Raw genomic sequence first — 27717 nt, forward strand, 5'->3', positions numbered from 1 at the left:
AAGTCATGCTCAAAATTCTCCAAGCCAGGCTTCAGCAATACATGAACTGTGAACTTCCAGATGTTCAAGCTGGTTTTACAAAAGGCAGAGGAACCAGACATCAAATTGCCAACATCCACTGGATCATGGAAAAAGCAAGAGAATTCCAGAAAAACATCTATTTCTGCTTTATTGACTATGCCAAAGCCTTTGTGTGGATCACAACAAACTGTGGAAAATTCTTCTAGAGATGGGAATACCAGGCCACCTGACCTGCCTCCTGAGAAACCTATATGCAGGTCAGGAAGCGACAGTTAGAACCGGACATGGAACAATGAACTAGTTCCAAACGGAGAAGGAGTCCGTCAAGGCTGTATATTGTCACCTTGCTTATTTAACTGGTATACAGAGTACATTACGTGAAATGCTGGGCTGGATGAAGCACAGCTGGAATCAAGATTGCCAGAAGAAATATCAATAACCTCAGATATGCAGATGACACCACCCTTATGGCAGAAAGTGAAGAGGAACTAAAGACCCTGTTGATGAGAGGAGAGTGAAAAAGCTGGCTTAAAATCAACATTACAAAAACCAAGATTATGGCATCTGGTCCCATCACCTCATGACAAACAGATGGGGTAAAAATGGAAAGAGTGACAGACTTTATTCTCTTGGGCTCCAAAATCACCACAGATAGTGACTGCAGCCATGAAATGAAAGGACGCTTGCTCCTTGGAAGAAAAGCTATAACCAACCTAGACAGCATATTAAAAAGCAGAGACATTGCTTTGCAGACAACAGCCTATCTAGTCAAAGCTATGGTTTTTCCAGTAGTCATGTGTGGATGTGAGAATTGAACCATAAATAAAGCTGAGCACCGAAGAAGAGATGCTTTGGAACTGTGGTGTTGGAGAAAACTCTTGAGAGTCCCTTGGACTGCAAGTAGATCAAACCAGTCAATCCTAATGGAAATCAGTCCTGAATATTCATTGTAAAGACTGATGCTGAAGCTCCAATACTTTGGCCACCTGATTCGAAGAACTGACTCAGTGAAAAAGATCTTGATGCTGGGAAAGACTGAAGACAGGAGGAGAAGGGGACGACAGAGGATGAGATGGTTGGATGGCATCACCAACTCGATGGACATGAGTTTGAGCAACCTCCAGGTGTTGGTGATTGACAGGGAGGCCTGGAGTGCTGCAGTTCATGGGATTGCAAAGAGTCGGACATGACTGAGTAACTGAACTGACTGACTGCATTTAGGACTCTTTTGTTTACTTTGAGGTTTACTTCTTTTCATCTAAGGGATTCTTGTCTACAGTAGTAGATAAAATGGTCATCTAAATTAAATTTGCCCATTCCGGTCCATTTTAGTTCACTGATTCCAAATACATCCACGTTCACTCTTGTCATCTCCTGTTTGACATCCAATTTATCTTGATTCATGGACCTGACATTCCAGGTTCCAGTGCAATATTGTTCTTTACAACCTTGAACTTTACTTTCACCACTAGACACATTCACAACTGAGTGTTGTTTCTGCTTTGTCTCATCCTTTTCATTCTTTCTGGAGCTATTTATCCATTCTTCTCCGATAGCATATGGGACACCTACTGACATGGAGGGTTCATCTTTCAGTGTCATAACTTTTTGCCTTTTCATACTGTTCATGAGGTTCTCAAGGCATGGGCCATGTTCAGTAAACCTTTTAATTCAATTTTCTGCTCATAGTTAGTGCAGCACTCCCTCCCTGTAGTTTGGCCTGTGGCAGCTCAGTTCTGGAGTCTGATGTCTCCATGGTAGGGCTAATGGTGAGCTCCTCCAAGCGGACTTATGCATGTGTTTAAACTCATGTAACCCTTATAACAGCCCTATGAAGTAGAATACTAGTATTCATCTTCATTGTTTCAAAGATAAAACTCAAGCAGGTTAACAACTTCCTTTGATCACACAGCTAGTATGCAACAAAGCTGGGATCTGACCCCAGGCAGCCTAGATCCAAAGCTCTGGAAAACAATGCTGTGCACCAAACAGAACAAAGGGCTTGGACACCTCAAGGGCTCCAATGCACTGGTAGTGAAATCCAGAAGTAGTTAGCCTTGGCCAAGATGCCACCAGTGCAGCGTGGAGCATGATTATTGCCAAGGTGACACTCTTTGCACCCACAAGGTCGTAAGACCTGAGGCAACTCCATTGCATATAAATGAAAGGTATACTTATAGTACCTCCAAACTTCACAGACCCTTACACAATCAATTCAAAGTATTTAAACTCTCTTTTCTGGAGGAGTGGATCTCAGGCAGACCATGAAGAAGAATGGAGTGTTAAAGGGTGCTACACTGGGAAACTGATCCTTCATTCCTGCCTCACAATACACTTGGGGATTGAAATAATCTTGCACCAATTTATTTTTTATTTTTTGAAATAATCTTGCACCAATTTAAAGTGCAAGAGGTGCACGGGCTTCTCATTGCTATGGCTTCTCATGTTGCAGAGCACAACCTCTAGAGCTCACTGGCTTCAGTAGCTCTGGCTTGTGGGGCTTAGGTGCTGCACATCTTGTGGGATCTTCCTGGATCACGGATTGAACGTGTGTCTCCTGTATTAGCAGGTGGATTCTTTAGTACAGAGCCACCAGGGAAACCCTACATAATAACATCTTAAAATGTTCTCTTTTTATTGAGATATAGTTGCTATATAATATTCTATAACTTTCAAGCATACTACATAGTGATTTTATATATCTGCATACATTATGAAATGATCAATGTCGTAAGTCTAGTAACAATCTGTTCCCATTAAAAGTTACTACCATATTATTGACCATACTCTTTATGCTGTTTATTATAGCCATGTGACTTATTTATAACTAGAGGTTTTTATTTCTTAATTCCCTTCACCTATATAGAATATATTTCTAGAACAAATGGGGAAAATTAGATAGGAATTGGAACATTCCATATTATCATAAAATTGATAATTTTCTTAGGTGTAATAATAGTGCTGTGGCTGTATCTTAGTAATACATGCTTTCATGTTTACGGGCAAAGTGTTAGTGTCTGTTACTTACTTGCAAATAGTGATGCAAAAAAGGTGAGTATGTACATGCAGGCACCTATAAACTGGTAAGGACGTGGGTGTATGTGTGTCTGTCTATGTGCAGAGAGAAAAAGCAAATGTAGCAAAATATTAACAACTGTAACATCTAGATAGAGGGTCTTCATTGAACTATTCTTGTTTTTGTTTAAACATTTTCATAATAATGAAAGTTAGAAACAAAATTTTAGAAGTCATACTATGTTAGCTCCCAGAAATACTTCTGCTAACATGTTGGTTTAAATCCTTTTAGCTTTTTTTCCCCCCATGCACAGATGACTTTTACTTAAAACAAAAACAACAGAGGATCAAATATACATGGGTATCTGTTCATTTAATCAAATAAATTATCAAATGTTTCTAAGTTATTTTCCACAGACTCAATACATAAATGAATATTCAAGGATGTCTTTCAGTTTTTATGAATGTACCATAAGAATTCAGTGTGCTACATTTATTATAACTATGTTTGTAAAAATCATTTAAGAAAAGATAGATGAAAAATTCATAAACTTTTAGTAACTTCATTATGTCTAGGGGCATCTTCATCATGAAATAGCATTGCCAAATTTAATAAAGTTTTTGTTGCTATTAAAAATCTATGCTGTTCATTCACTTAAATATTTACTTTCTATACTGTTCAGTTCTAAGTGCTGTGAGTATAGAGTAGTCAAAACCCAACTGTGCTCCTCGGAGGCTCTCCCTGACACAGGATGTAAAACGTGTAACAGTACCCTGATTCAAAGGGCAGGGACTGGGGAGTCCAGAGACTGGGCTCCTAATTTACCCACTAGAGAATTCCTCCAGCTCCATGGAGGAAGGGACATTTAAACTGAGATTTGAAGGATGAAGAGGAGACTCCTGAAACACTAGATTGGAAAGAGGGCTCTCCGGTTACAATGCTTGATAAGTGACCTTAGGCAAGTTCCTGGACCTCTCCGTGCTTCAGGGATAAAGTGGTAAAGCTTAAATAAGACACAAAAGGCCTTTATCCAGGTATGGCACTATTTAGCACTTGCAGTTGTTGCTGCTGTTTAAGAAGTGCTACAGTGTACTGGGCTTCAGGCCGTGGCCACAGCTAGAAATAAGATATATCATATACCTGCCCTAGGAGTCTCTCTCCAGTTGTTTAGTGGCTAAATCATGTCTGACTCTTTTGCGACCCCATGGACTGTAGCCCACCACGCTCTCCTTGTCCATGGGATTTCTCAGGCCAGAATACTGGAGTGGGTTGCCATTTCCTTCTCCAGAGGATCTTCCCCATCCAGTACCGCTCCCTAACTTATTTTACACTAAAATAAGCCTCTCTCCCAAATGTACGATATAGCAAGTGTTAATTTCCAAACAATATTAATGCTTTTTGTTTCTCCCTACTTTTGCCACCTCCTCCTGAGCTGACGCACTTCTCTGAGTGCTGTGAACTCTGCTGCTGCTGCTGCTGCTGCTGCTGCTGCTGCGTCGCTTCAGTCGTGTCCGACTCTGTGTGACCCCATGGGATTCTCCAGGCGAGAATACTGGAGTGGGTTGCCATTTCCTTCTCCAATGCATGAAAGTGAAAAGCGAAAGTGAAGTCGCTCAGTCTGTGAACTCTAGGGGCTGCAACTTCCAGTTAAGAACTCCCGCCATTCCAGAACCAGGACCACAAACCCCAAGTGGAGCGAAAGGGTAGCCTCGCCCCCAAGCGCAGGCGCCAGTATACTCAATCCTGATTGGCCCGCTCTCCTAGCTCGCTGGCATCACTGTATCCAATCGGTGTAGCGCTTGTTGAGCGACGGCAGCAACCGGCGTACACGAGGGGCTTGAGCATCCTGTGGAGAGCGCGGGAGGTCAGGCCATGAACTTGGGGTAAGCTGGGGAGAGAAAGGTGGTAGTCTATGGAAGGGCGAGGCTTAATTGGCCCTTGGAGTCCTTCGCAAGCAACCTTCCAGTCCTGTGTCGTCCCAAGCTGCAGTGCCGGCTCTCTGAAGTGGAGAGGGGCAAGGGGCTGGGTCGGCTTTTTACTTTTCAAATTAATAACTCGCGTGAGAACTGTCCTTCTCTCCTTTTCGCTTCCTCCTGTATCTCAGGAGGGAGAAGGAGGAGAGGCGTGAGAGGAGGTAAAAGGTGAGGGCAGGTGGAGAGTTAAAGCTTAGCAGCTTCCCGGGGAGAAATCCTGGCCCAGGTTCTGGTGCTTTGCGTCCCTGTCGTGGGGTTTTTTTTGCAATGTTGGAGCGCCCAGAGAAGCTTAGCATCTGCAGTGCAAAGAGCCTAGGCTTCTCGAGGAGCGGGGGATCATTTGTGTTTGACATCTTATAGGCCCTCATTAGATAATGGTGGTGGTTGCTCTTAGTCACTCAGTCGGGTTTGAATCTGTGACTGCATGGACTGTAGCCTGCCGAGTTCCTCTGTCCATGAGATCCTCCAGGCAAGAATACTGGAGTGGGTTGCCATTTCCTTCTTCAGGAGACAGTGGTTGAGTAATAAAAAGGACCGTTGCATGGCGACCCCATGGACTATAGCCTTCCAGGCTCCTCTGTCATGGGATTCTCCAGTCGAGAATCCTGAAGTGGGTTGCCATTCCCTTCTCCAGGGGGCTCTCCTGACCCAGGGATTGCAGGCAGTTTCTTTATCGTCTGAGCCATCGGGGAAGCCAAATAAAAAGGACCGTTGCATGGTTTTCATGATTGGGAAGTTTGATATTTTAAGAAGATGAAAGTCACCGAACTTACACACATGCACCTCATTTAGCAAATAGAATCTAGGGATAGCAAATAAATAAGACAGCCCCTGAAGGTGTTACAATGCAATAGTACTGAATAAAGGTACTTTACAGTTTCATTCAAAGTCTTTTGTTTAAATTTCACCAGTGTAAACATGAGCTGTTTATAACTGTGCAACCGGGAAACCCTTAAAACCCATTCTTTCCAGTGTTCTTTCTTCATCATAAGTTGAGGTCGTTTGATTTCCCCCACCTTTAGCATCACAGCAAATTTCGTATTCCCTTTTTTTTGGTCTGCTGGGTTTGTTTTTTTTTCACTGTGGACGTCATTTTTGTCCCTGTTGATACTTACTGACCTACTTCTTCCCTTCCTCTCTCCTGCCCCCCTCACCTTACTAAAATAGTATAATAACTGTGTGTACTGCTGCTTTTGGTTTTAGCGAAATTTTTATTAGGACTTTAACAAACATGCAATTTTGGTTGACAGTAACTACTGTTACTTTGTCCTCTTGCATATGACAGGCACAGATAAAGTACAGAGGGGAAAATATAGGTGTATTACTGTGATACTTTAAAAAGTGTCACTAAGTTGAAATATTCAAAATAAAACTCCATGCTCAAGCAGTTTATAACCCTAGTGGCACTCTTACAGGTTCACTTCCAAATACTGCTCTACTAAGGCCATAGAATGTATTAGTCATGAGATCATTATGAAACTAATGAATAGTAACTAGAGGTTTTGCTCCTTTAACATAGGTGAAGAATTTCCCAACAGCATTATTTTTTTTTCCAGTCTAGAGTTAGAAGAATTAAATGATGTTAGAATAACCAGATTAATTTATTCCTTTATGACTGAGCAGCTGAACTGAACAAAAAGAAGTTTCAGGTTGAATATGATAAATTCTTTGTAGGAAAGTTTCAAGAATTTTTTCTATGTAGTTTTAAATTTTATCTTGAATTGAAAAATGTTTTAAATTAAAAGAATGATTTCAACTATACCTCAATTTAAAAAAAAATGAACACAATTTTTTTTAATGGTTTAATATTTACAAGGTTCCTGTATTAATTCAAAAGAACAAATTTACTTTCAAGGTTTAAATGAACATTTCTGGCTATTTAAAATGTTGCTATTTCTTAAAAATGACAGACAACTTTCTTTTATTTTGCAGAGATGGTTTAAAGCTTGAAACGGAATTATTGAATGGAAAAACCAAGCTTATATTGTCTCCATATGGTATGCTATGTTACTAGAAATCTAAAATATAAACTTTTAGATTCCTACATAAAATGTATTATTTTGTAACAGGTTTTTTGCTTGTAGTGAAATATTTAAATGATACCTTGAAAAAAACTGGTTTCCCTAACTTTCTCAAATTTATTTTTAGCCAAGTAGAGTCAGATCACATCATTGCTTACCACTGTCAGTATTTATTCATATAATTTAATGTTCCAGTATATTTCATATGTAACATCTCTTTGTTATATTTGTATATAGCAAAATGCTTATTGTCTAATGAGTAATCTACGTGAAATTTATGTATTTACGTTCTGTGCATGTAAACAATGTATTATTTGAGAAAATTCAATTTATAATAAGACCATAGTTTTAAAGTCATTTTTAGTATTAGTTTTTAAACTCAGAGTATGCTTTGGTATTCTTCTCATTCAGATTATTTTCTTTTTCTCTAAACTGTTTATAGTTTTACCTTGGAAAGTGAACAGAAATGAAATAGAACTATTTGAACCACACTGTAAAAGTTAAAACATTTAATATCTAAAGTTAATGCTTTTGGGGGTTAATATTTTTAGTTAATATCTTCTTAAAACAATGCTAATTAAAATTTCCTTTTGTGACTGCCTTAGTATGTTTTTGGTTGATAGTTTAGTAATTTTTTTTTCTTTTGTAGACCATAAATCAAAAATTTCTGGAAAGGTAAGCCAAATGACTTTGACCTGACTTGTTTTCAAATGTAAAATGCAATTCACTTTACAGTGGTTTGAAAATAATTCCTGTCAAACTATCAAAAAGGATTTGGAGTGATGATGAAAAGTTGCTGTTTGCTTGCTTTCAAGCTGGTCCTTTCACAGAAATGGAATCGTAATTTTTTGGTTCAAAAAGGCTTCTAGAATTTCTTTCTCCAGATCAGTTCTGTCCAGTAACACTTTCTGCAGTGATGGAAATGTTATAAAATCAGTGCTGTCCAATATGACAGCCAGCCACTAGCCATGTGTAGCTGTTAAGGACTTAAAATGTGATCAGTGTGATTAAGGAAGTTAATTGTTAATTCATTTATTTTATTTTTAATTTCAATTTAGTAACTACTGTGCTGGACAGTGTAACTCCTGAGATCTTTAAAAACAGACTTTAAAACAAACTTCTTTTTTCATACTCAGATTCCATTTTCCCACACCATATGGATGTATTTGGTTGACAAAATCTTATATGCATTTAGCTTCTTAGTCTTAGAGGTTACAGTTAAGCTAAATGATAATTTTCCTTTTCAGTTATTTTTCCTTATCAGGAACCCACAGTGCCATTTTCTGCAGAATACATTACCACTTCAAAATTTTGATACCACTTCTTGTTTCCCATCTCTTTTCCCATTAAGCAGCAGAAATTTCTATTTTCCTCCATAAGTTTCTGTAGCCCCCTTTATTTTGCAGCATCTTTTTTTTTTTTTTTTGGTTTGAATCTTTTTCTGCTGCTTCTTGCAGCTGCTTTATTTTATCACTTTGCAGCATCTTGAAGTCTGTTTTTCCATATCTTGAGTAGAGCCCAGTTTGGGTGATGTGGCACTTAACAATTCTGAACCCTTGATGGCTTTGGTTTCCAGGTTTAATCAAGGTGGAGAAGATGCTTGAGTTCCCAGCTTATCAGTTACTTGGTAAATGGGTGATAATGGTCTAAGTAATTCCACAAGCTACCTATAAAAATTGTTACATACACACACAGTATATGCATACCTTGTGTGTTCCCTTAATTGCAAAATATTTTTCTGCCCTAAAATATTGCAACAATTGTTTTTATTTGAGTCACAGTAACAAATACAGTACTCCTTTTCAAGCTCCTAGATTTAAAAACAGAAAAACTACCTGTAATAGTTGATTTGTGTCTTCTTCCCCTGGCCTCTATTTTCTTGCACATATTCCCTCTTCAATTATGTCCTTAATGGATTTGTTATTGTCAGCACATTTGTGAAGACATTTCATTATCTTTATAACCAACTTGGGACATCTGGAGATCCCCTTCTATGCCTGTAATAAAGTTACTGATCTTGGACTTTTGGTAAAATCCTTTCAAAATTCTTTTAGGGGTCTAGATATTTATTTATTGAATTAAAGCAGGTTCTTTTATTCCTCTTGCTTTGGGGACACCAAAATACTGATGCATGGTAACTCTGAGGTGGTGGGTGTTGATTAGCTTGATTGTGGTATTTATTTCACAAGGTATACTTATATCAAATTGTACACCTATTAAACCTCAGTAAAGCTGGAAGAAAGTACTGATGCAACCTAAGTTTCCTAACTCTCAATTCTACAGCTAAATATTGATTTCTCTTTTCTGTAAGTTGTTCATAAATTCACTCATCATAGTGCTTTTCTTTTCTTCTACTAGGGTAAGCTCCTAAGTGACCATACTGCCTACAGTTCTTTTTTTCATATTCCTCACCAGTTGAATTACTGTCGTGTTCATAGTGTGCTCTTTAAACACTGTGAGCTCTAGCTCATCATCAAGTCTAACATACTGTGGTCTGAGTACTTTAAGTTTTTCAAAATCTCTCCCGCATTTTTCTTTAATCTGTGGGAATGAATATGAAATAAATATGGTTGCCAGTCTAATTTCTTTAGCTTTTATAGGAAGAGAAATGAGAGAAATATTAATGATTCAGTGTCGTGGGTAATTTATAAATTCTAAAGTCATAAAATGGAGAAGGTAGTGGCACCCCACTCCAGTACTCTTGCCTGGAAAATCCCATGGACGGAGGAGCCTGGTGGGCTGCAGTCCATGGGGTCGCTGAGGGTCGGACACAACTGAGCGACTTCACTTTGACTTTTCACTTTCATGCGTTGGAGAAGGAAATGGCAACCCACTCCAGTGTTCTTGCCTGTAGAAACCTAGGGACAGGGGAGCCTGGTGGGCTGCCATCTATGGGGTCGCATAGAGTCGGACATGACTGAAGCGACTTAGCAGCAGTAGCAGCAAAGTCATAAAAATATCTCACAATTAGTTGAAATATAAAACATTAAAAAATGTTTGCAGATATTTCTACGTGTGAGAATCAGAATAATGCCACACTAAAAGTTGCATATAGTATTAGTGCTAGGTAGCATGTTTTATATTTTAAAATATTAATTTTCTCTGAATCTTTCTGACCTTGGGATCCTGGTTCCATATAAATTCTGAAGTCAACCAGCGTTAAATGCATTGGACCCTGTCTTTATATCTTTTTTAATACTATGAAAAATATTGGTACAATTAAAACATTAAAAAATTTAGGTAAAGAGAAACATGCTATATAGAAATGTTTATGACATTAATACCCTACTTGATCAATTAAAATTCATCTGATCCACTAAACACTTGGAAAATGATATGGGCTAGATTGCTTTTTCCTATTAAGTAACTTGAACATAACTGAATATTTATTTCATAGTTAATGGTTTTTTGCTGCTTCCACTCATTACTCTTCTCAGGTGTTAAGCTACAAACATATTCAGGATTGAGCTGAGTGTATATTGCTATCATGCCAGACATTGCTACCCCCCTTTTTCATTAAATACTTGTAGGTGATTTTTTCTGTATTTATTTCTGGTATAAGTAGACTGTGGCAAAATAGTGCTAGTTAAATTGGGGCTGCAATTAATAGGTTTCTGTTTAGAAGAATTTACTGCAGCTGTGAAACTCCACTATGTGTGTGTAGCTACATTCTTGACTGTATTTGTTCTGTGACTCTGAGAGAAAAAAAGAAGTAAAACCTAGTCCATGTTTCTTAAAAGCAGGACTGTCAGTTCAGTAAATAACTATATATTACAAGTAAAATGTGTACCATACTAGGGTTATAAAAAGAAAATTTTTCAAGGAGCAGTCCTTTGTCATTTGAGGAGACAGGGAATATTTCATAAAAGAGCTGACTCTTTGGTTAAAACTTAAAAGATGAGGGAAATATTCATAGTGAAAGTAGTAAAGAAGTATATTCTAAATTCAAAGAAAATAGCAGGCAAAATGCCCACCCAAGTACAAACCGTAATTTGTATTTGGGGATAGTGTGTATATCAGCAGGGAATGTACAACATAAAACTTAGGGTGGTTACAATTGTGAGTGGTTTAAATGTGTATTCAAAGGATTTGAACTTACTTGTTTTGAAAAGTAGACTAGATAGGATTTGTGTTGTAAGAAAGGCCTTTGGGCAGTTCTGTGAAGGACAGATTATCATAACAGGAACACTACTTATTTTAGTCCAGGAAGAGTTTTATGGGACTCTGAAGTGTGATGGTTAGCAGAATGTAAAGAAGGGGACAAAAGTAAGAAATTTTTAAGATACATTAATGGCATACACTATACTTCTTAACAGTTTGAGTCAGAAACTGGCTAGAGAACTGAAATGCTCAACTATTCATGATCCCAAAAAACTCAGTATGAGTCAAAGAAGAGTGGGTAGTAGTAATAGCTATGGTAGCTGGAGATTGGGGTGTAGGGCTCAGCTTTGTAAGCTATGTGCAGTCTGCTGATAATTTGCTTAACACACAGTGATTTTCAAAAATTAGACTGAATTGTGAGTGTCTAAAAATTGGAACTTTAAGGTAGAATACGACATTTTTGGTTCTCTTGAAATACTGGATGATCTAGTAAGTAGACTCAAATTCCTATTTGTCAGCATAAGCTGCTTCTGACTGGTGGCTGCCTGCTTTAGACGGATAAGTGCTCTTCAGTTCATCCTAGTTGCCACCCAGCCTAATTTGCAGTAGGTATTTAAATTTGTCACCTTTCATTGAAAGAATTAGTTATATAAATATAGCCATAGTGATAGGAGGGTAAAGGAGCATGTTAGATTGTGCTGTTAGTATTATCGAAAGTCTAAAAGCCTGGGATGAAAGGGTGTACGTGGGATGGAGGATAATAAAGAGATTTTGCTGCTGATGATATGGTACATTTTGAAAAGTAGTGTAAAATGAGGTTGATTAATTGGTCAAAGTGTGGTTAGGTATTATGTAATTTTTGAAAGTAAGGAGATTTGAGATATGATAAGTCAGATGAAAGCCATGTGGTATCTACCCCACTCCTTGACAGCGGGAATTTTGTCTTATTCATTTTATACCTTCAGCATTTTTTCCATAGTGTTGATCACCTAAAGAGCTACAGTTAATATTGATTGAATGACTGTTGAATTACTTTATGTTAGATGCGTCTGCAGAAATGTACAGTGGGTTAAAAAAGAGATAGATTTGAGAAAAGCAAGCTGTAATAGTTTGGTAATGAAAACATGAAAGAGGGGAGAAAAAGACATTTGGAAGGAAGAAATGACCAGTATTTGCTGGTAAACTAAAGAACACTTTGAAGGGAAATAAAGAATCAAAGTTGACTCCATGGTTACTGATCTGAAAGATTGGAACAGCAGTGCTACAAAAATTAGATATTTTGGAAAGGGATGCTAACTTGGGGATGAGAGATAAAGAATTTGGTCTTTAAATGGTGTAATCGAAGATAGTCACTCAACAAAATTTCCTTAAACCTACTCTGTTCCACTCACTGTTCAGATACTGGGCATACAGCAGTGGACAAAGCAAACAAAAATCTTTGCACTGTGGAGTTTAAATTAGAAAAAGGTGGAATGGGCAGAAAATAATCAAAATAAATATAGAATATTACAATACCAAAAGTGCTATAGAGCAAAATAAAGGAGAGAAAGGGAAGGGGCACAGTTCAGTTTCTTAGTCGTGTCCGACTCTTGGTGACCCCATGGACTGCTGCACACCAGGCTTCCCTGTCCATCACAAACTCCTGGAGTTTACTCAGACTCCTGGCCATTGAGTCAGTGATACCATCCCACCATCTCATCCTCTCTCATCTTCTTCTCCCGCCTTTAATCTTTCCTAGTAACAGGCTCTTTTCCACTGAGTCAGTTCTTCACATCAGGTGACCAGAGAATTGGAGCTTTCTGCCGTGAGGGTGGTGTTGGGCACAGTCGCTTGGGAAAATGGGGAGGAGGGAGGTGGGAGTGAATTCAGAGCAGGAAGCCTGCAATTTTTAATAGTGTTCAGAGAAGACTTCCATGAGCCAGTCATGTTGGAGCCCTGATTTGAAGGTGGTTAGTGAATGAACCATGTAAAATTTGAAGGAATAATGTCCAATGTAGAGGGATTGATGAGTGCTAAGGTCTATGACTGGAGATTCTTGTTGAAATTGTGATTTGAAAGGTTACAGTTATGGGTAGTTACAAGGTCAGGATAAGATAGCACTGTGGGAATAAGTAACTGAGGTAGCATGGAAGATAAGCGTATAGGAGCAGAGTCCAGGGAAGTGAGGGTATTCAAACAATGTAAAAGCACCAGTAGTTAAGATAGGAGTTAGGTTAGAGAGAGGGATGGTGACGCACCAGCTAAGATTTTCAAGGAATAAGGGCTGGTAACCTGAAAGTCTGTAAAGACAAAGGTATTGTGGATGTTACAATGCTGACATTAGATTCAAAGCTGAAGTGGAATGGACTGTAACAACCAAAATTAAAATTGTTTTGTAATCTTCATTATCCTGAAATAAAAGAATAATTTCCAGTTGTTAAAGATTTCAAGTCACGATTTGCAAAGGTTAAGTATAAGTTTCTACGGGTGTATTACCTGACTAGCAAAGTGGAGGGAAAAAAGTTTCGAAGCCTGGCTTATCATTGATTATATAGAGATAATTGTTCATTTTTCATATGCTATTATAAACAATAAATTTCTGTTGTTTTAACAGATGGGAAGTAAGACCAAGATTGCAAAATATCCCTTACGAACTAAAACTGGATACATTCTAAAATCACAAAATACTTGTGTCAGGAGTGAAAAATTTTTGCAAAAGAAAAGAATTGGTTCAGAAACTTCACTGCTAAAAGGTGAAAAGAATAGTATGACTTTTTCACCCACTAAGGATTTATGCAAACAGTCTGTAAACAAAGACAGTCTTCATACCGAGAAAGAAATTTCATTTGCACCCCCTAATATACAGAAGACTAGAAACACCATGAATGCATTTGTAGTAGCTAAACAGAAGCCCTGCAGAAAGCACATCACAGGTGAAAATAGAAAGAGCAGTTTGGTGTGTCTAACAGAAGACCAACTACAACGAATTTTGATGACTGTAAACCAAGGAAGTAAATCTATTACCCTGACTGAGAATGAAAAGGAGGAAACAAGTAAGATTTTTCTAAAATTTTAATATTTTATCAATATGTAAAATTGAGTTTACATTTAGGATTTGAGTTTCATTGTATTTTACATAACTGCCTGTTAAATTTTAGTTTTAACGCATGAATTTTTAAAATAAATACTTGTTTAGAAGACATTCTGTCATATGCAGAATTACTCTTAGAGTTAAAATATGCCATGTTTTATTTAACATTAATGCTAAGAATATTATTCTCATGTACCATAGCCTTAAGAAATCCAGCTTTGTGCATCTAGATGTTAGTACAGAATGAAAACTGCTGTGCTAATTTTAGAATGTTAGGAGGCTTTACTTAGATGAAAAATAAATATGTAAAATGCTCAAAAAAATTACTATAGTATTTCTAGTGAAAAATGAGAATTTTGCTATAGAGATTGGACACGAGTTGCTAAAAAGGATTATTTTCCTGGCCCTGGCTTTTGTTCTTCCTGACCTTCAGTCCTTGCTAAGAATTGACAGCATTGTCTTTTTAACCAATGTAAAACACTCACTTTGAAGTAGTAGGGTATTATATGCCTTCTATTTTACTAATTAGGGCATTGCATTATATTTTTAAAATCCTTCTAGTTTCAGCTTTAAGGATTTGTGACTATGAGTAGAAATATTACTAAAATTTTGTTAGTCAACAGTGACATGAATAAAAATAAAATTAACAGTCACCAGAAAGAGGGCCCACAACTGGTTTGGGGACCAGGTAGCTCCTTGACACTCCCATAGGGCTCAAACTGGAGTAATTTACCTCCTCTTGGGGTAGATTATTCTTTGTAAAGGGAGAGTGCTAGCTTTTATCTTTAAAAGTTTCTAAAAGTTTATTATTTTAAAAATATTTTTGTGTAATTATTTGGCTGCACCGTCTTAGTTGTGACGCATGGGATCTTTAGTCTGTTTTCAGTTGTTGGGTGCAGGATCTCTAGTTGGGCAGTGGGATTTAGTTCCCTGAGGAGGGATTGCACCTGGGTCCCCTGCTTTGGGAGCTCAGAGTCTTAGCCTCTGGACCACCAGGGAAGTCCTTTTTTTTATATATATATAAATTAATTTTTATTGGAGTATAGTTGCTTTTAAGGTTTCCCAGGTGACTCAGTGGTAAAGAATTTTTTGAGCCAAGCATATGTGCCCTATATAAAATATTTGGAATAGATATATACAATAGTCCATGGAAAAGTTCTGCAGTGATTGATTTCCCAGCTAAATGAGAAAAATAAGGACAAGGTAATGAGTTTTTTTTCTAAATCTATTTGCATTTGTTCTCCTTTAAGTTGTGATTTGTGTTATTTATATTATTTGTAAAAGTTTTGTTGGCAAGAGTAAATGGAGGTTTTTTCCCTCGTTGTTGCTTGTTTTCTTAGTTGAAATAAAAGTTTGTATGGCTATGGCCATACCTCTGGGCCATTTAACCTCTGAGACTCAGTTTCCTTTTTTAACAAAAAGGGAATTGTAATACCCACTGCAAGAATTGCTGTAAGAAGTAATTAATTAGATAATGTGTAAAGCAGTATTTAAAAAAAAATTGTATAGCAGTATATCAAGATAAGGTATTATAATAGATGCAATTTTAGTATTAATTTTAAAACATGCATTTTGCCTTGTAGGTCAGTATAGTCTAAATTTAAACAATATTCCTGATCAGCCAAAGGATGAGAACATCATGGGATTTCTCCAAAAAACTGAGACTGTTTCATCTATTCAGGATGAAAGCAGATCTGTTTTAAATAAAAATCAGGTGACATCTAATCAGTGTGAGCAGAAAATTTCCACGTATGTAACTCATATCTGTTACTGTGGGGTCATCTTGGGAATATGATTTTACTTTTCTTTGATATGTGTGTGAAATATTTATTCTGAAGACTAGAGCTATTTAATGTTTTATTACTTAATATTTATGGAGTAAGTTTACAAACAAAGCTAGTGGAGGTGATGGAATTCCAGTTGAGCTATTTCAGATCCTGAAAGATGATGCTGTGAAAGTGCTGCACTCAATATGCCTGCAAATGTGGAAAACTCACCAGTGGCCACAGGACTGGAAAAGGTCCGTTTTCATTCCAATCCCAAAGAAAGGCAATGCCAAAGAATGCTCAAACTACCGCACAGTTGCACTCATCTCACATGCTAGTAAAGTCATGCTCAAAATTCTCCAAGCCAGGCTTCGGCAGTACGTGAACCGTGAACTCCCTGAAGTTCAAGCTGGTTTTAGAAAAGGCAGAGGAACCAGAGATCAAATTGCCAACATCCGCTGGATCATGGAAAAAGCAAGTGAGTTCCAGAAAAATATCTATTTCTGCTTTATTGACTATGCCAAAACCTTTGACTGTGTGGATCACAATAAACTGTGGAAAATTCTGAAAGAGATGGGAATATCAGAGCACCTGATCTGCCTCTTCAGAAACCTATATACAGGTCAGGAAGCAACAGTTAGAACTGGACATGGAACAACAGACTGGTTCCAAATAGGAAAAGGAGTATGTCAAGGCTATATATTGTCACCCTGCTTATTTAACTTATATGCAGAGTACATCATGAGAAATGCTGGACTGGAAGAAGCACAAGCTGGAATCAAGATTGCTGGGAGAAATATCAGTAACCTCAGATATGCAGATGACACCACCCTTATGGCAGAAAGGGAAGAGGAACTAAAAAGCCTCTTGAAAGTGTAATAGAGTGAAAAAGTTGGCTTAAAGCTCAACATTCAGAAAACTAAGATCATGGCATCTGGTCCCATCACTTCATGGGAAATAGATGGGGAAACAGTGGACACAGTAGCTGACTTTGGGGGGAGGGGATAGTATATTAAAAAGCAGAGATACTACCTTGCCAACAAAGGTCCGTCTAGTCAAGGCTATGGTTTTTCCAGTAGTCATGTATGGATGCGAGAGTTGGACTGTGAAGAAAGCTGAGCACTGAAGAACTGATGCTTTTGATCTGTGGTGTTGGAGAAGACTTTTGAGAGTCCCTTGGACTGCAAGGAGATCCAGCCAGCCCATCCTACAGGAGATCAGTCCAGGGTGTTCATTGGAAGGACTGATGCTGAAGCTGAAACTCCAGTATTTTGGCCCCCTCATGGGAAGAGTTGACTCATTGGAAAAGACTCTGATGCTAGGAGGGATTGGGGGCAGGAGGAGAAGGGGACGACAGAGGATGAGATGGCTGAATGGCATCACCGAGTCAATGGACATGAGTTTGAGTGAACTCCAGGAGTTGGTGATGGACAGGGAGGCCTGGCGTGCTGCGATTTATGGGGTCACAAGGAGTCAGACACGACTGAGCGACTGAACTGAAGTTTATAGAAATGTATAATAAGGTTTCTGTCATTTTTTTATGTTTTGTCTTAGAGAGAATGTATGGAAACCAGCTGACATATTCAGTACTCTGGGAGAAAGAGAACGTGATAGAAGTTTATTGGAAGCAAAAAAAGCCCAGTGGAGGAAAGAGCTTGGTAGGTAATTATTGTACCTTTTATTATATTAATAGTTTTGTTATCTAAGAAATATATATTGAGGATGAAATATATCTTTCAGTATATTATCCAAAATCTTATTTTATATCATTCACCATCTAGAGTAGTTCTCTGCAAATGGCATAATAAACTTTATGATTTCACATTCCTTTCTGTTAGGCCTTTTTTTTTTTACTGCTCTGGTGTTCATCCAAAGCCACGGATAAACATTAATATCAGTGTCATTCTGGAGCTCAAACAAACAAACGTTTCTTAACATTTCTCATTTCCTGAGAATCCATTTTCATATTTTTCCATTACAGAAATTTGTATAAGTTGAAATGGTTCTATTTAAAAATGTTTCATTTCAAAAATTAAAACTTTCTGACCAACAATCATCAGTAGGATATCAATCAGTATATCCCCTGTAAAAACAAGCTTATTTATCTTTTGCAGTCTGTGGATATCATAATAAAATAATTTATAATTTGTGTTAAGTTGGATTTTAAGGTAACTAAGACAATAACTAAGAAACTCCTGTTACTTCTTGGGCTAGACTTAGGGTCCGGGTACGAGAGCTTGAAAAATACTGAAGTAATAGTTGTACTTCTTAGAAATAGTTGTACTACTAAAAGCATGAAGATGGAATTCATTGTCCACTGAACTGGAAAGTTTCTAGTTAGTCATAGTCCTGCCAGGACAGGTAATCTAGAAAAAGAGATAAGCAGAAGAAACTGGGAGTGAATTGCTGTTGGAAGTCAAAGTAATAGAAGAGTGAAGAAATTAAATAAATGTATAGTAACGGTATCAGAATGTTTGGAGATGGGTTGCGTGTTTTTATCATAATTCAGCTTTAAATGTTTTGATACAAATTTGGACACATGATTTTATGTATTTTACTTTTCAGCAGTTATGAATGATAATGCCTGACATTTTTTAAATACTTTGTATGAGGCCCTGTACTGAGAATAAGCACTATTATTAATCTCATTTTGCAAAGTGAAAAAGGGGTTTAGAGGAGTAAACATCAGTTTTCCCACAGTCACACAGCAGGGAAGTGGTTGACCTTCAGTTTGAACCCAGGTTTTTCTGACTTCAGTGTTCTAGCCTTTAAGTCTGTTAGTAATAATTGAATGAATTGAATTACCAAAGAATAGAAGCTCACGTAATTAGCATAATATAAAATATGTTATTCTGAAAAATTGCTCCTTATTTATGATCGTAGTAAAATAAACATTTTACATTCATTTATGCCATACTTAAATTTGTTTCTGATTAAATATTTTATTTCATATCTCTTAGAATTCTCTCTGTCTTGTGAGTTAACTTCCTCAAAAACAATTTTGAGTAGATCTTCTTAAACATTTGCACTCTTTAAGAAGGTCATGATTTGTTTACGTGATTTTTTTTTACAGTTTTTACATATTTTTTAAAAAAGGACATTATTTACAGATGAACAGGTTGCTTTAAAGAAGAAAGAAAAAGAAGCTTCTGAAAAATGGAATAATCCATGGAAAAAATCTGAAAGTGATAAAATAGAATGGGAAAAACTTCAAATTCTGGATCATTCTAAGGTAAGAGCATCAAAATCAGGCATCTATGGAATGTAAGATACCTTAACTGCAGTTTTTTAATGCTAAGCCTTGTTTATATCATAAAGCTTATTTTTGAAGCTTACTCATTTTTTAAAAATCTCACTCTGCGTTTGATGTTTTAAAATGTTACTTTGAATTAAAGTATGACCTCAACTACTCTGTATCCTATAAATGATCTTACTATATACTGTAATATAAACCTACTATATTGTAGGTGAATATAGAGGTTCCTGGCACCTCCTTGAGGCTCCTCTAAGAGATCTTCATGATGTTTTCAGTTCAGCTCAGTCATGTCTGACTCTTTGCGACCCCATGGACTGCAGCACGCCAGACTTCTCCTGTCCCATCACCAGCTCCTGGAGCTTACTCAGACTCATGTCTATCGAGTCAGTGAAGCCATCCAACCATCTCACCCTCTGTCATCCCCTTCTCCCGCCTTCAATCTTTCCCAACATCAGGGTCTTTTCCAGTGAGTCAATTCTTCGCATTAGGGGGCCAAAGTATTGGAGTTCCAGCTTCAGCATCAGTCCTTCCAATGAATATTCAGGACTGATTTCCTTTAGAATGGACTGGTTGGATCTCCTTGCAGTCCACGGGACTTTCAAGAGTCTTCTCCAACATCACAGTTCAAAAGCATCAATTCTTCGGCACTCAGCTTTCTTCACAGTCCAACTCTCACATCCATACATGACTACTAGAAAAATCATAGCTTTGACTAGACGGACCTTTGTTGGCATGATGTTTTACATGATCACAAAATTCTGCCACTGACCATGTGGTATCCATTACAAGGTTATCAAGTCAAACATAAGTGATTGCTGATCAAACAGAAGTATATACTGTGTGTCCCTCAGGAAGTGCTTCAGGAACTTCAAATTCCGTATGGGTTTAATATTAGACAAAAAAAGTACCCTTGTTTTTCTATTTATTTTTAGACTTCTGCCTGCTCTTCTAGCATTCTGTCACAGTCTCCCAGTCAGGTAATGGCGATCCATGCTGATGGGCCCTCACTGCCTCGAGCTAGTCAGATTTCACAGGTAAGTTCTAAGTGTCATTATTATAAATACATAAACCCTTTCACATCGATTGCTGTATAATGTATTTTCTTGGAAAAAGTGAATCTCAGTACTCTTTTTAAAAAAATTATCTGTAATTAATGAGTACAGTATGCTCCTTAAATTTTTTAAAAAAGTTATCAACTATTTCTTTTTTTTTTCCTTCCTAGTGAACAATTTACATTTAGCAAATGCATCCTGAAAATATGGTAGTAAACTAAAGATATCATTCTGGTGATAGAAATTTTCAATACTGGTAGATTTCTTACAGAATACATCTGTTTAGGTTGTTTGCATGGCAGCTTTTTTCTGCTTCATGTGGGACTGACTTCCCTACATCAGATAATTTTATAGGCTACTCAAATTATTAACATGAATTACATTTTTCTGTGTTCCCCAAAGCACTTTGACTGGCTGTTAAAAGGCAATCCACTGGTCTTGCTGGCAGTAATTTCGGAAAATTCTGTAGTTTTGGATGACAATTATATAAGTTTTTAAACTTTAGAACTTGATGCATGCAGATACTACTAAAAACTACAAATAAAACTATTCATGAAGTTGTTGAGAATTAGTTGCAAGCTTGTTTACTTTTCAACATTAGGATTGAAAAGAACTTTAATGCTAAAAATATTAAGTACTTCTATTACTGAAATGTTGGTTGCAGTGTCAGTGTGTTGCTTATTTTGCATGGCTTTTTAGGTCATTTATTATCCAGGAGTAACCCCTACTATATTAATGCAAATAAAGAATTAACCATTTGAGGTGATTTTGCTTTTTTTTTTTTTAATGATAATGTTTGTCTTTTCTTTTGTAATCTAGAAAACCAGTAAAGTTATTTATACTGTGGAGTCAGAAGTAGGGGTTGGGAGTGGGAGAAAGACTAGAAAGGAAAACATAAACTAAATCTAGGACTGAACAACCAAAGATTAGGGTATGATTATGTTTGCATATTTTTACTATTTAAATATAGTTTTTAATGTATTTTAGTATAAATGTGGTTAAGATAATGGAGAGGTACTAATGAGGGGACATGAACTAACTGGGTAACAAAAAAAAAATCCCCCTTTAAATACTTGAAAGATATTGGTTTCATAAATCTCAGCCATAGCCACAAGCATTTCTTTTATTTGAATGAATATTGTTAACATCTTCGTGTAACTGAGGAGAAATTCAGTTGCAGGCAGAATCATCAAGGCCAGTTTTGTTAAAACAGGAGGTAATGCATGTAAAGTGGGTAGGACAGTGACTAATGTAACAAGTGTTGAATGAAAGTTTGCTGTAGTTACAATTTTCAAAGCACAGGACCATTCTGAGCCCTGAGGCTGTTAGAAGTCAGTCCTCCCATCATCTTCCTTTCTCCTCCTCTTGATTCTCAATCTTATTTCTCCTTCCCCAGTTGAGTGGTCCTGCATTCTCTTTCCTGTATTGTTCAACTTAAACATTCTTTTACGCTCTGCGACTTGATTTCTTATTGTGTTTCTAAGAAATATTTCACTTATAGCCTCAGCCTTTTTGACAATACCTCACTTTCTGGTGACAATGCCTCACCGGAAACCTTGGCTTTCTCTAATGACTATACCCTTCCCTGGGAAGCCTGTTATTAAGAAGAGTATATTCTTTCATACTCTGTAACATGGGATAGAAAGTGTGGTTATCATTCTGCTAGCTTCCTATTGCTACCACCAGGCCGTAGTTCTGCAGTTGGACAACAAAATATTCTTCTAAATTTTACCCTTTTTTTAGTGGCAAAATATACATAACATAAAATTAATCATTTTGGGACTTCCCTAGCAGTCCAGCAGTTAATAAGACTCAGCATTTTCACTGCTGTGGGCCTTGGTTCTGTCTCTGGTTGGGGAACTAAGATCCTACAAGACATGTGATATGGCCAAAAAAATACAGTATTAATCATTTCTAAGTATGTACTATGCCAAAGCCTTTGACTGTGTGGATCACAATAAACTTTGGAAAATTCTGAAAGAGATGGGAATACCAGACCACCTGACCTGCCTCTTGAGAAACCTGTATGCAGGTCAGGAAGCAACAGTTAGAACTGGACATGGAACAACAGACTAGTTCCAAATAGGAAAAGGAGTATGTCAAGGCTATATATTGTCACCCTGGTTATTTAACTTATATGCAGAATACATCATGAGAAACGCTTGGCTGGAAGAAGCACAAACTGAAATCAAGATTGCCGGGAGAAATATCAGTAACCTCTGATAATACAGATAACACCAGCCTTATGGCAAAAAGTGAGGAAGAACTAAAGAGCCTCTTGATGAAAGTGAAAGAGGAGAGTCAAAAAGTTGGCTTAAAGCTCATCATTCAGAAAACTAAGATTATGGCATCCGGTCCCATCACTTCATGGGAAATAGATGGGGGAACAGTGGACACAGTGGCTGACTTTATTTTGGGGGGCTCCAAAATCACTGCAGATGGTGATTGCAGCCATGAAATTAAAAGACGTTTATTCCTTGGAAGGAAAGTTATGACCAACCTAGACAGCAGAGACATTACCTTGTCAGCAGAGGGCTGCCTAGTCAAGGCTGTGGTTTTTCCAGTGGTCATGTATGAATGTGAGAGTTGGACTATAAGGAAGGCTGAGCGCTGAAGAATTGATGCTTTTGAATGGTGTTGTTGGAGAAGACTCTTGAGGGTCCCTTGGACTGCAAGGAGATCAGTCGTGGGTGTTCATTGGAAGAACTGATGTTGAAGCTGAAACTCCAACACTTTGACCACTTGATCAGAAGAGCTGACTCATTTGAAAAGACCCTGATGCTGGGAAAGATTTAGGGTAGGAGGAGAAGGGGGCGATAGAGGATGAGATGGTTGGATGGCATCACTGACTCAATGGACATGGGTTTGGGTGAATTCCGGGAGTTGGTGATGGACAGGGAGGCCTGGTGTGCTGCGTTTCATGGGGTCGCAAAGAGTTGGACACAACTGAGGGACTGAACTGAACTGAAGTATACACTCAAGTGGCATTAAGTGCATTCACGTTGTCTTGCAACCATTGCCACCATCCATCTCCAGCATGTTTTCATCATTCCAAACTGAAACAGTACCCATTAAACAGTAACTCCCCATTTCTCTCTCCCCTTAGCCCCTGGCAGCTACCATTCTACTTCCTGTTTCTATGAATTTGACTATTCTCAGTATAATTAAGTGGAGTCACATGGTATTTGTCCTTTTGTGTCTGACATATTCCACTTAATGTTTTCAGGGTTCATCCACGTTATAACGTATCAGAATTTAATTCCTTTTTTCAGGTTGAAATACCATTACATGTATAATGCTGCATTTTATTTATCCATTTATCCAAATGTTCATGCACATTTGAATTGTTATCACCTTTTGGCTATTGGACATAATGCTGTTATGAGCCTTAATGTACAAATAATCTTTCCACATCTGTATTTTCAATTCTTTTGGATCTGTATCTGTAATTAGAGTTGCTGGATTATATGGTAATTTTGTTTTATCTTTTTTTTTAAGTTTTCAAAATTTTTTTCTTTCTTTCTTTTTTTTTTTTTTTGGCCTGCTCTCGGTCTTTGTTGCTGTGTGAGCTTTCTCTAGTTGTGGTGTGGTATGCAGGTTGCTCATTGTGGTGGTTTCTCGTTGCAGAGCATGGACTCTAGGGTGCATGTGCGCTTCAGGAATTGCAACGTGGGGGCTCAGTAGTTGTGGTGTGTGGGCTTATTTGCTCTGCAGCATGTGGGTTTTTCCTGGATCAGGGACTGAACCCATGTGCCCTGTATTGGCAGATGAATTCTCAACCACTGCACCATCAGGAAGGTCCCTTTGTGTTATCTTTTTATGTTAAATTTTTACCAATTTTAATTTGAAACTTTTATTTTTAATTGTTACACTGTTTGCACATTGCTTCACTATTGTCCATTCCTGTCAGCAGTGCACAAGGGTTCTGATTTCTCTACATCCTCACTAGCACTTGTTTTTTCTGTTCTTTTCAGTAATAGCAATCCTAATGAATCTAATTGCAGTTCTGATTTACATTTCACTAATGACTGATGATGTTGAACATTTTTTCATGTGCCTGTTAGCCATTTGTGTAGAACTTTTCTTTTCTGTTGTTTTGTTGTAGAACTTTTTAAATTAGACTTTCCTTTCTTTTCTGATTTACATTTCACTAATGACTGATGATGTTGAACATTTTTTCATGTGCCTGTTGGCCATTTGTGTATCTTCTTTGGAGAGATGTCTATAAGTCTTTTGTCCATTTTTTAATTAGACTTTCTTTTCTGTTGTTTTGTTGTAGAACTTTACATATTCTGGCTATTAACTCCTTATCAGATACATAGTTTACAGATATTTTCGTCTATTTCACGAGTTGCCTTCTCACTTACTTCATAGTGTCCTTTGATATATAAAAGTTTTAAATTTTGATGAAGACCATTTTATCTATTTTTTTGTTCTTGCCTGAGCTATTGGTGTCATATCCAAGAAATCATTGCCAAATCTAACATTGTGGAGTTTTTTTCCTGTAAGTTTTCTTCTACAGTAGTTTTATAGTTTTAGTCTTTCATCTATTTTGAGTTAATTTTTCCATATGGTGTAAGGTAAGCATCCAACTTCATTCTTTTGCATGTGAATATCCAGTTTTCCCAGCACCAGGTTGTTCTTTCCCCATTGAATCATCTTGGCACCCTTGTCAAAATTCATTAAACTGTATATGAAAGGTTTTTTTTCTGGGCTCTCCATTCTATTCAACTGTTCTGTATGTCTGTCTGTATGCCACCATGTCAGTATTTTGATTACCGTATCTTTGTAGTAAATTTTAAAATCAGAATGTATTAAGTCCTCCAGTTTTGTTTCTTTCTTTTTTTTTTTTTTCCCAATATTGTTTTTGCCTAGTCAGGGTTCCTTTTCATATGTGTTTCAGGATGAATTTTTCCATTTCTGCAAAAAACATCAAAATTTTCATAGGGAAATTTTCTTTCATTTCAAGTTTTGATTCTTTAGCTTACTTTAGGTAATCCTGACAATATGAAGCCTTCCTATCCATGCAGGTAGAATTTCTTTCTATTTCTTTGTGTCTTTAATTTCCATCAGTAGTGTTTTGTAGTTTTCCATGTACATGTATTTGGCCTACTTATTTAAAAGTATTTTACTCTTAGTAGTTGGTGCTGTTGTACATGGAATTGTTTTCTTAATTTTGTTTTCCTGGGTTATTCATTTTTAGTGTGTAGAGATGCAACTGATATTTTCTCTTGGTTTTATATCTTGCAACTTTGCCAAATTTGTTTTAGTCTAATAGTTTTGTGTGTGTGTGTGTGTGTGTGTGTGTAGACTTTTGAAGGTCGTGGTTATTGTGCATCATGTGAGTTTGATTTGGATCCCTTTTTGTATTATGCTTTCTTAATGTGTATACACAAACAGTGGTCCACATTAATGCCCAGGCTATTCATATATGCATTATCGTCACTGAATCATGTATCTCTATCTGTCCCTTTTTTGACTTTTCAACTCTCTGACTTATGTTACAGAATATTTCTGACACACAAAAGGATATGTTGACCTTAAAAAACAAAAGAGCCAATTATTTTGCTAACAAGATGAGTTTATTTGGGAATAGTAGAGAATTATAATTTGGGATAAGCCGATGATGACAAACCGCAGGCAAGTTTGGAGAACACAGGAGATGGACTTCTTTTATAGAAGAAAGGAGAAAATTGGGGAGGGTTGTGGTGGCTGTAGGTGATGGAAAGCTTGTTGCTGGTCAGAAGAAAATTTTGTTTGGGTCTGTAAGCTATGGTGAGTCATACATGAGTGACAGATCCCCCTTCAGAGCTTCCTGATTCCATTTTAAATGAGGTTTCCTTTATTCATTTTCACAGACACAAAGGATAATCCATAACACATCTCTATCTATGTCCTGTACCAAAAAGAAGTCATTATAGCATAGTCAGAGTTCAGGGAGAATTTCTATAGATTTACACCTGTTACAGGATGGGGCTTTTTTGAAGTTTTTATATCTTTTTATTGAAATATAGTTGCTTTACAGTGTTGTTAATTTCTGCTGTACAGCAGCATGAATCAGCCATGTTGTTGTTGTTCAGTCACCAAGTCATATTCGCCCTCTGCAACCCCATGAACTGCAGCATGCTAGCCTTCTTTGTCCTTCTCCCTGAGATTGCTTAAACTCATGGCCATTGAGTCAGTGATGCCTTCCAACCATCTTACCCTCTGTTGCCCTCTTTTCCTCTTGCCTTCAGTCTTTCCCAGCATCAGGGTCTTTTCTAATGAATCAGCCCTTTGTATCAGGTGGCCAGAGTATTGGAGCTTCAGTCCTTCCAATGAATATTCAGGGTTGATATACTTTAGGATTGACTGTTTTGATCTCCTTGCTGTCCAAGGGACTCTCAAGAGTCTTCTCCAGCAATGCAGTTCTGAAGCATCAGTTTTTCGGTGTTCAGCCTTCCTTATGGTTCAACTCTCACATCCATTCATGATACTGGAAAAAAAGATAGCTTTGACTAGATGGACCTTTGTTGGTAAAGTGATGTCTCTGCTTTTTAATATGCTCTCTAGGTTTGTCATAGCTTTTTTCGCAAGGAGCCAAGCATCTTTTAATTTCATGGCTGCAGTCACTGTCCACAGTGATTTTGGAGCCTGAGGAAATAAAATCTGTCACTGTTTCCATTTTTTCCACATCTAGTTGCCATGAAGTGATGGGACCAGATGCCATGATCTTCATTTTTTCAATGTTGAGTTTTAAGCCAGCTTTTTCACTCTCCTCTTTTACCTTCATCAAGAGGCTCTTTAGTTCCTCTTCACTTTCTGCCATTAGGGTGGTATCATCTGCATATCTGAGGTTATTGATATTTCTCCCGGCAATCTTGATTCCACCTTGTGATTCATACAGCCTGGCATTTCTCATCATGTACTCTGCATATAAGTTAAATAAGCAGGTGGCAGTATACAGCCTCGATGTACTCCTTTACCAATTTTGAAGCAGTCCGTTATTCCATGTCCAGTGATAACTGTTGCTTCTTGTCCTGCATACAGGTTTCTCAGGAGGCAGGTAAGATGATCAGGTGTGCCCATCTCTTTAAGAATTTTCCACAGTTTGTTGTGATCCACACAGTCAAAGGTTTTAGTATAATCATGAAGCAGAAGTAGATTTTTTTTTTAATTCCCTTGCTTTTTCTGTGATCCAGCAGATCATAGAAATTGGCAGTTTGATCTCTGGTTCCTCTGCCTTTTCTGAACCCAGCTTGTGCATCTGGAAGTTCTCAATTCACATACTGCTAAAGCCTAGCTTGAAAGATTTTGAGCATAATCTTGCTAGCATGTGAAATGAGTGCAATTGTATGGTTATTTGAACATTCTTTGGCATTGCTTTTCTTTGGGATTGGAATGAAAACTGACCTTTTCTAGTCCTGTGGCCACTGCTGAGTTTTCCAGATTTGCTAGCATA

At 37.4% G+C, this 27717-nt stretch overlaps 1 protein-coding gene across 1 annotated transcript in view; it reads left to right on the plus strand.

The window, feature by feature from the left end:
• Window positions 1-4909: 4909 nt before the first annotated feature.
• CCDC66 (coiled-coil domain containing 66) overlaps window positions 4910-27717 on the plus strand; it is a 49089-nt gene continuing 26281 nt past the window's right edge. Inside the window, exons 1-8 of the mRNA XM_052639492.1 lie at window positions 4910-4920; window positions 6943-7007; window positions 7681-7706; window positions 13726-14164; window positions 15786-15951; window positions 17523-17626; window positions 19079-19200; window positions 20157-20258. Coding sequence (XP_052495452.1) covers window positions 4910-4920; window positions 6943-7007; window positions 7681-7706; window positions 13726-14164; window positions 15786-15951; window positions 17523-17626; window positions 19079-19200; window positions 20157-20258 — 1035 coding nt within the window. The remainder of the gene's footprint in view (window positions 4921-6942; window positions 7008-7680; window positions 7707-13725; window positions 14165-15785; window positions 15952-17522; window positions 17627-19078; window positions 19201-20156; window positions 20259-27717) is intronic.

The sequence above is a fragment of the Budorcas taxicolor genome, chromosome 1 (assembly GCF_023091745.1).
Source record: "Budorcas taxicolor isolate Tak-1 chromosome 1, Takin1.1, whole genome shotgun sequence".
In the NCBI taxonomy this organism is placed as follows: Eukaryota; Metazoa; Chordata; class Mammalia; order Artiodactyla; family Bovidae; genus Budorcas; species Budorcas taxicolor.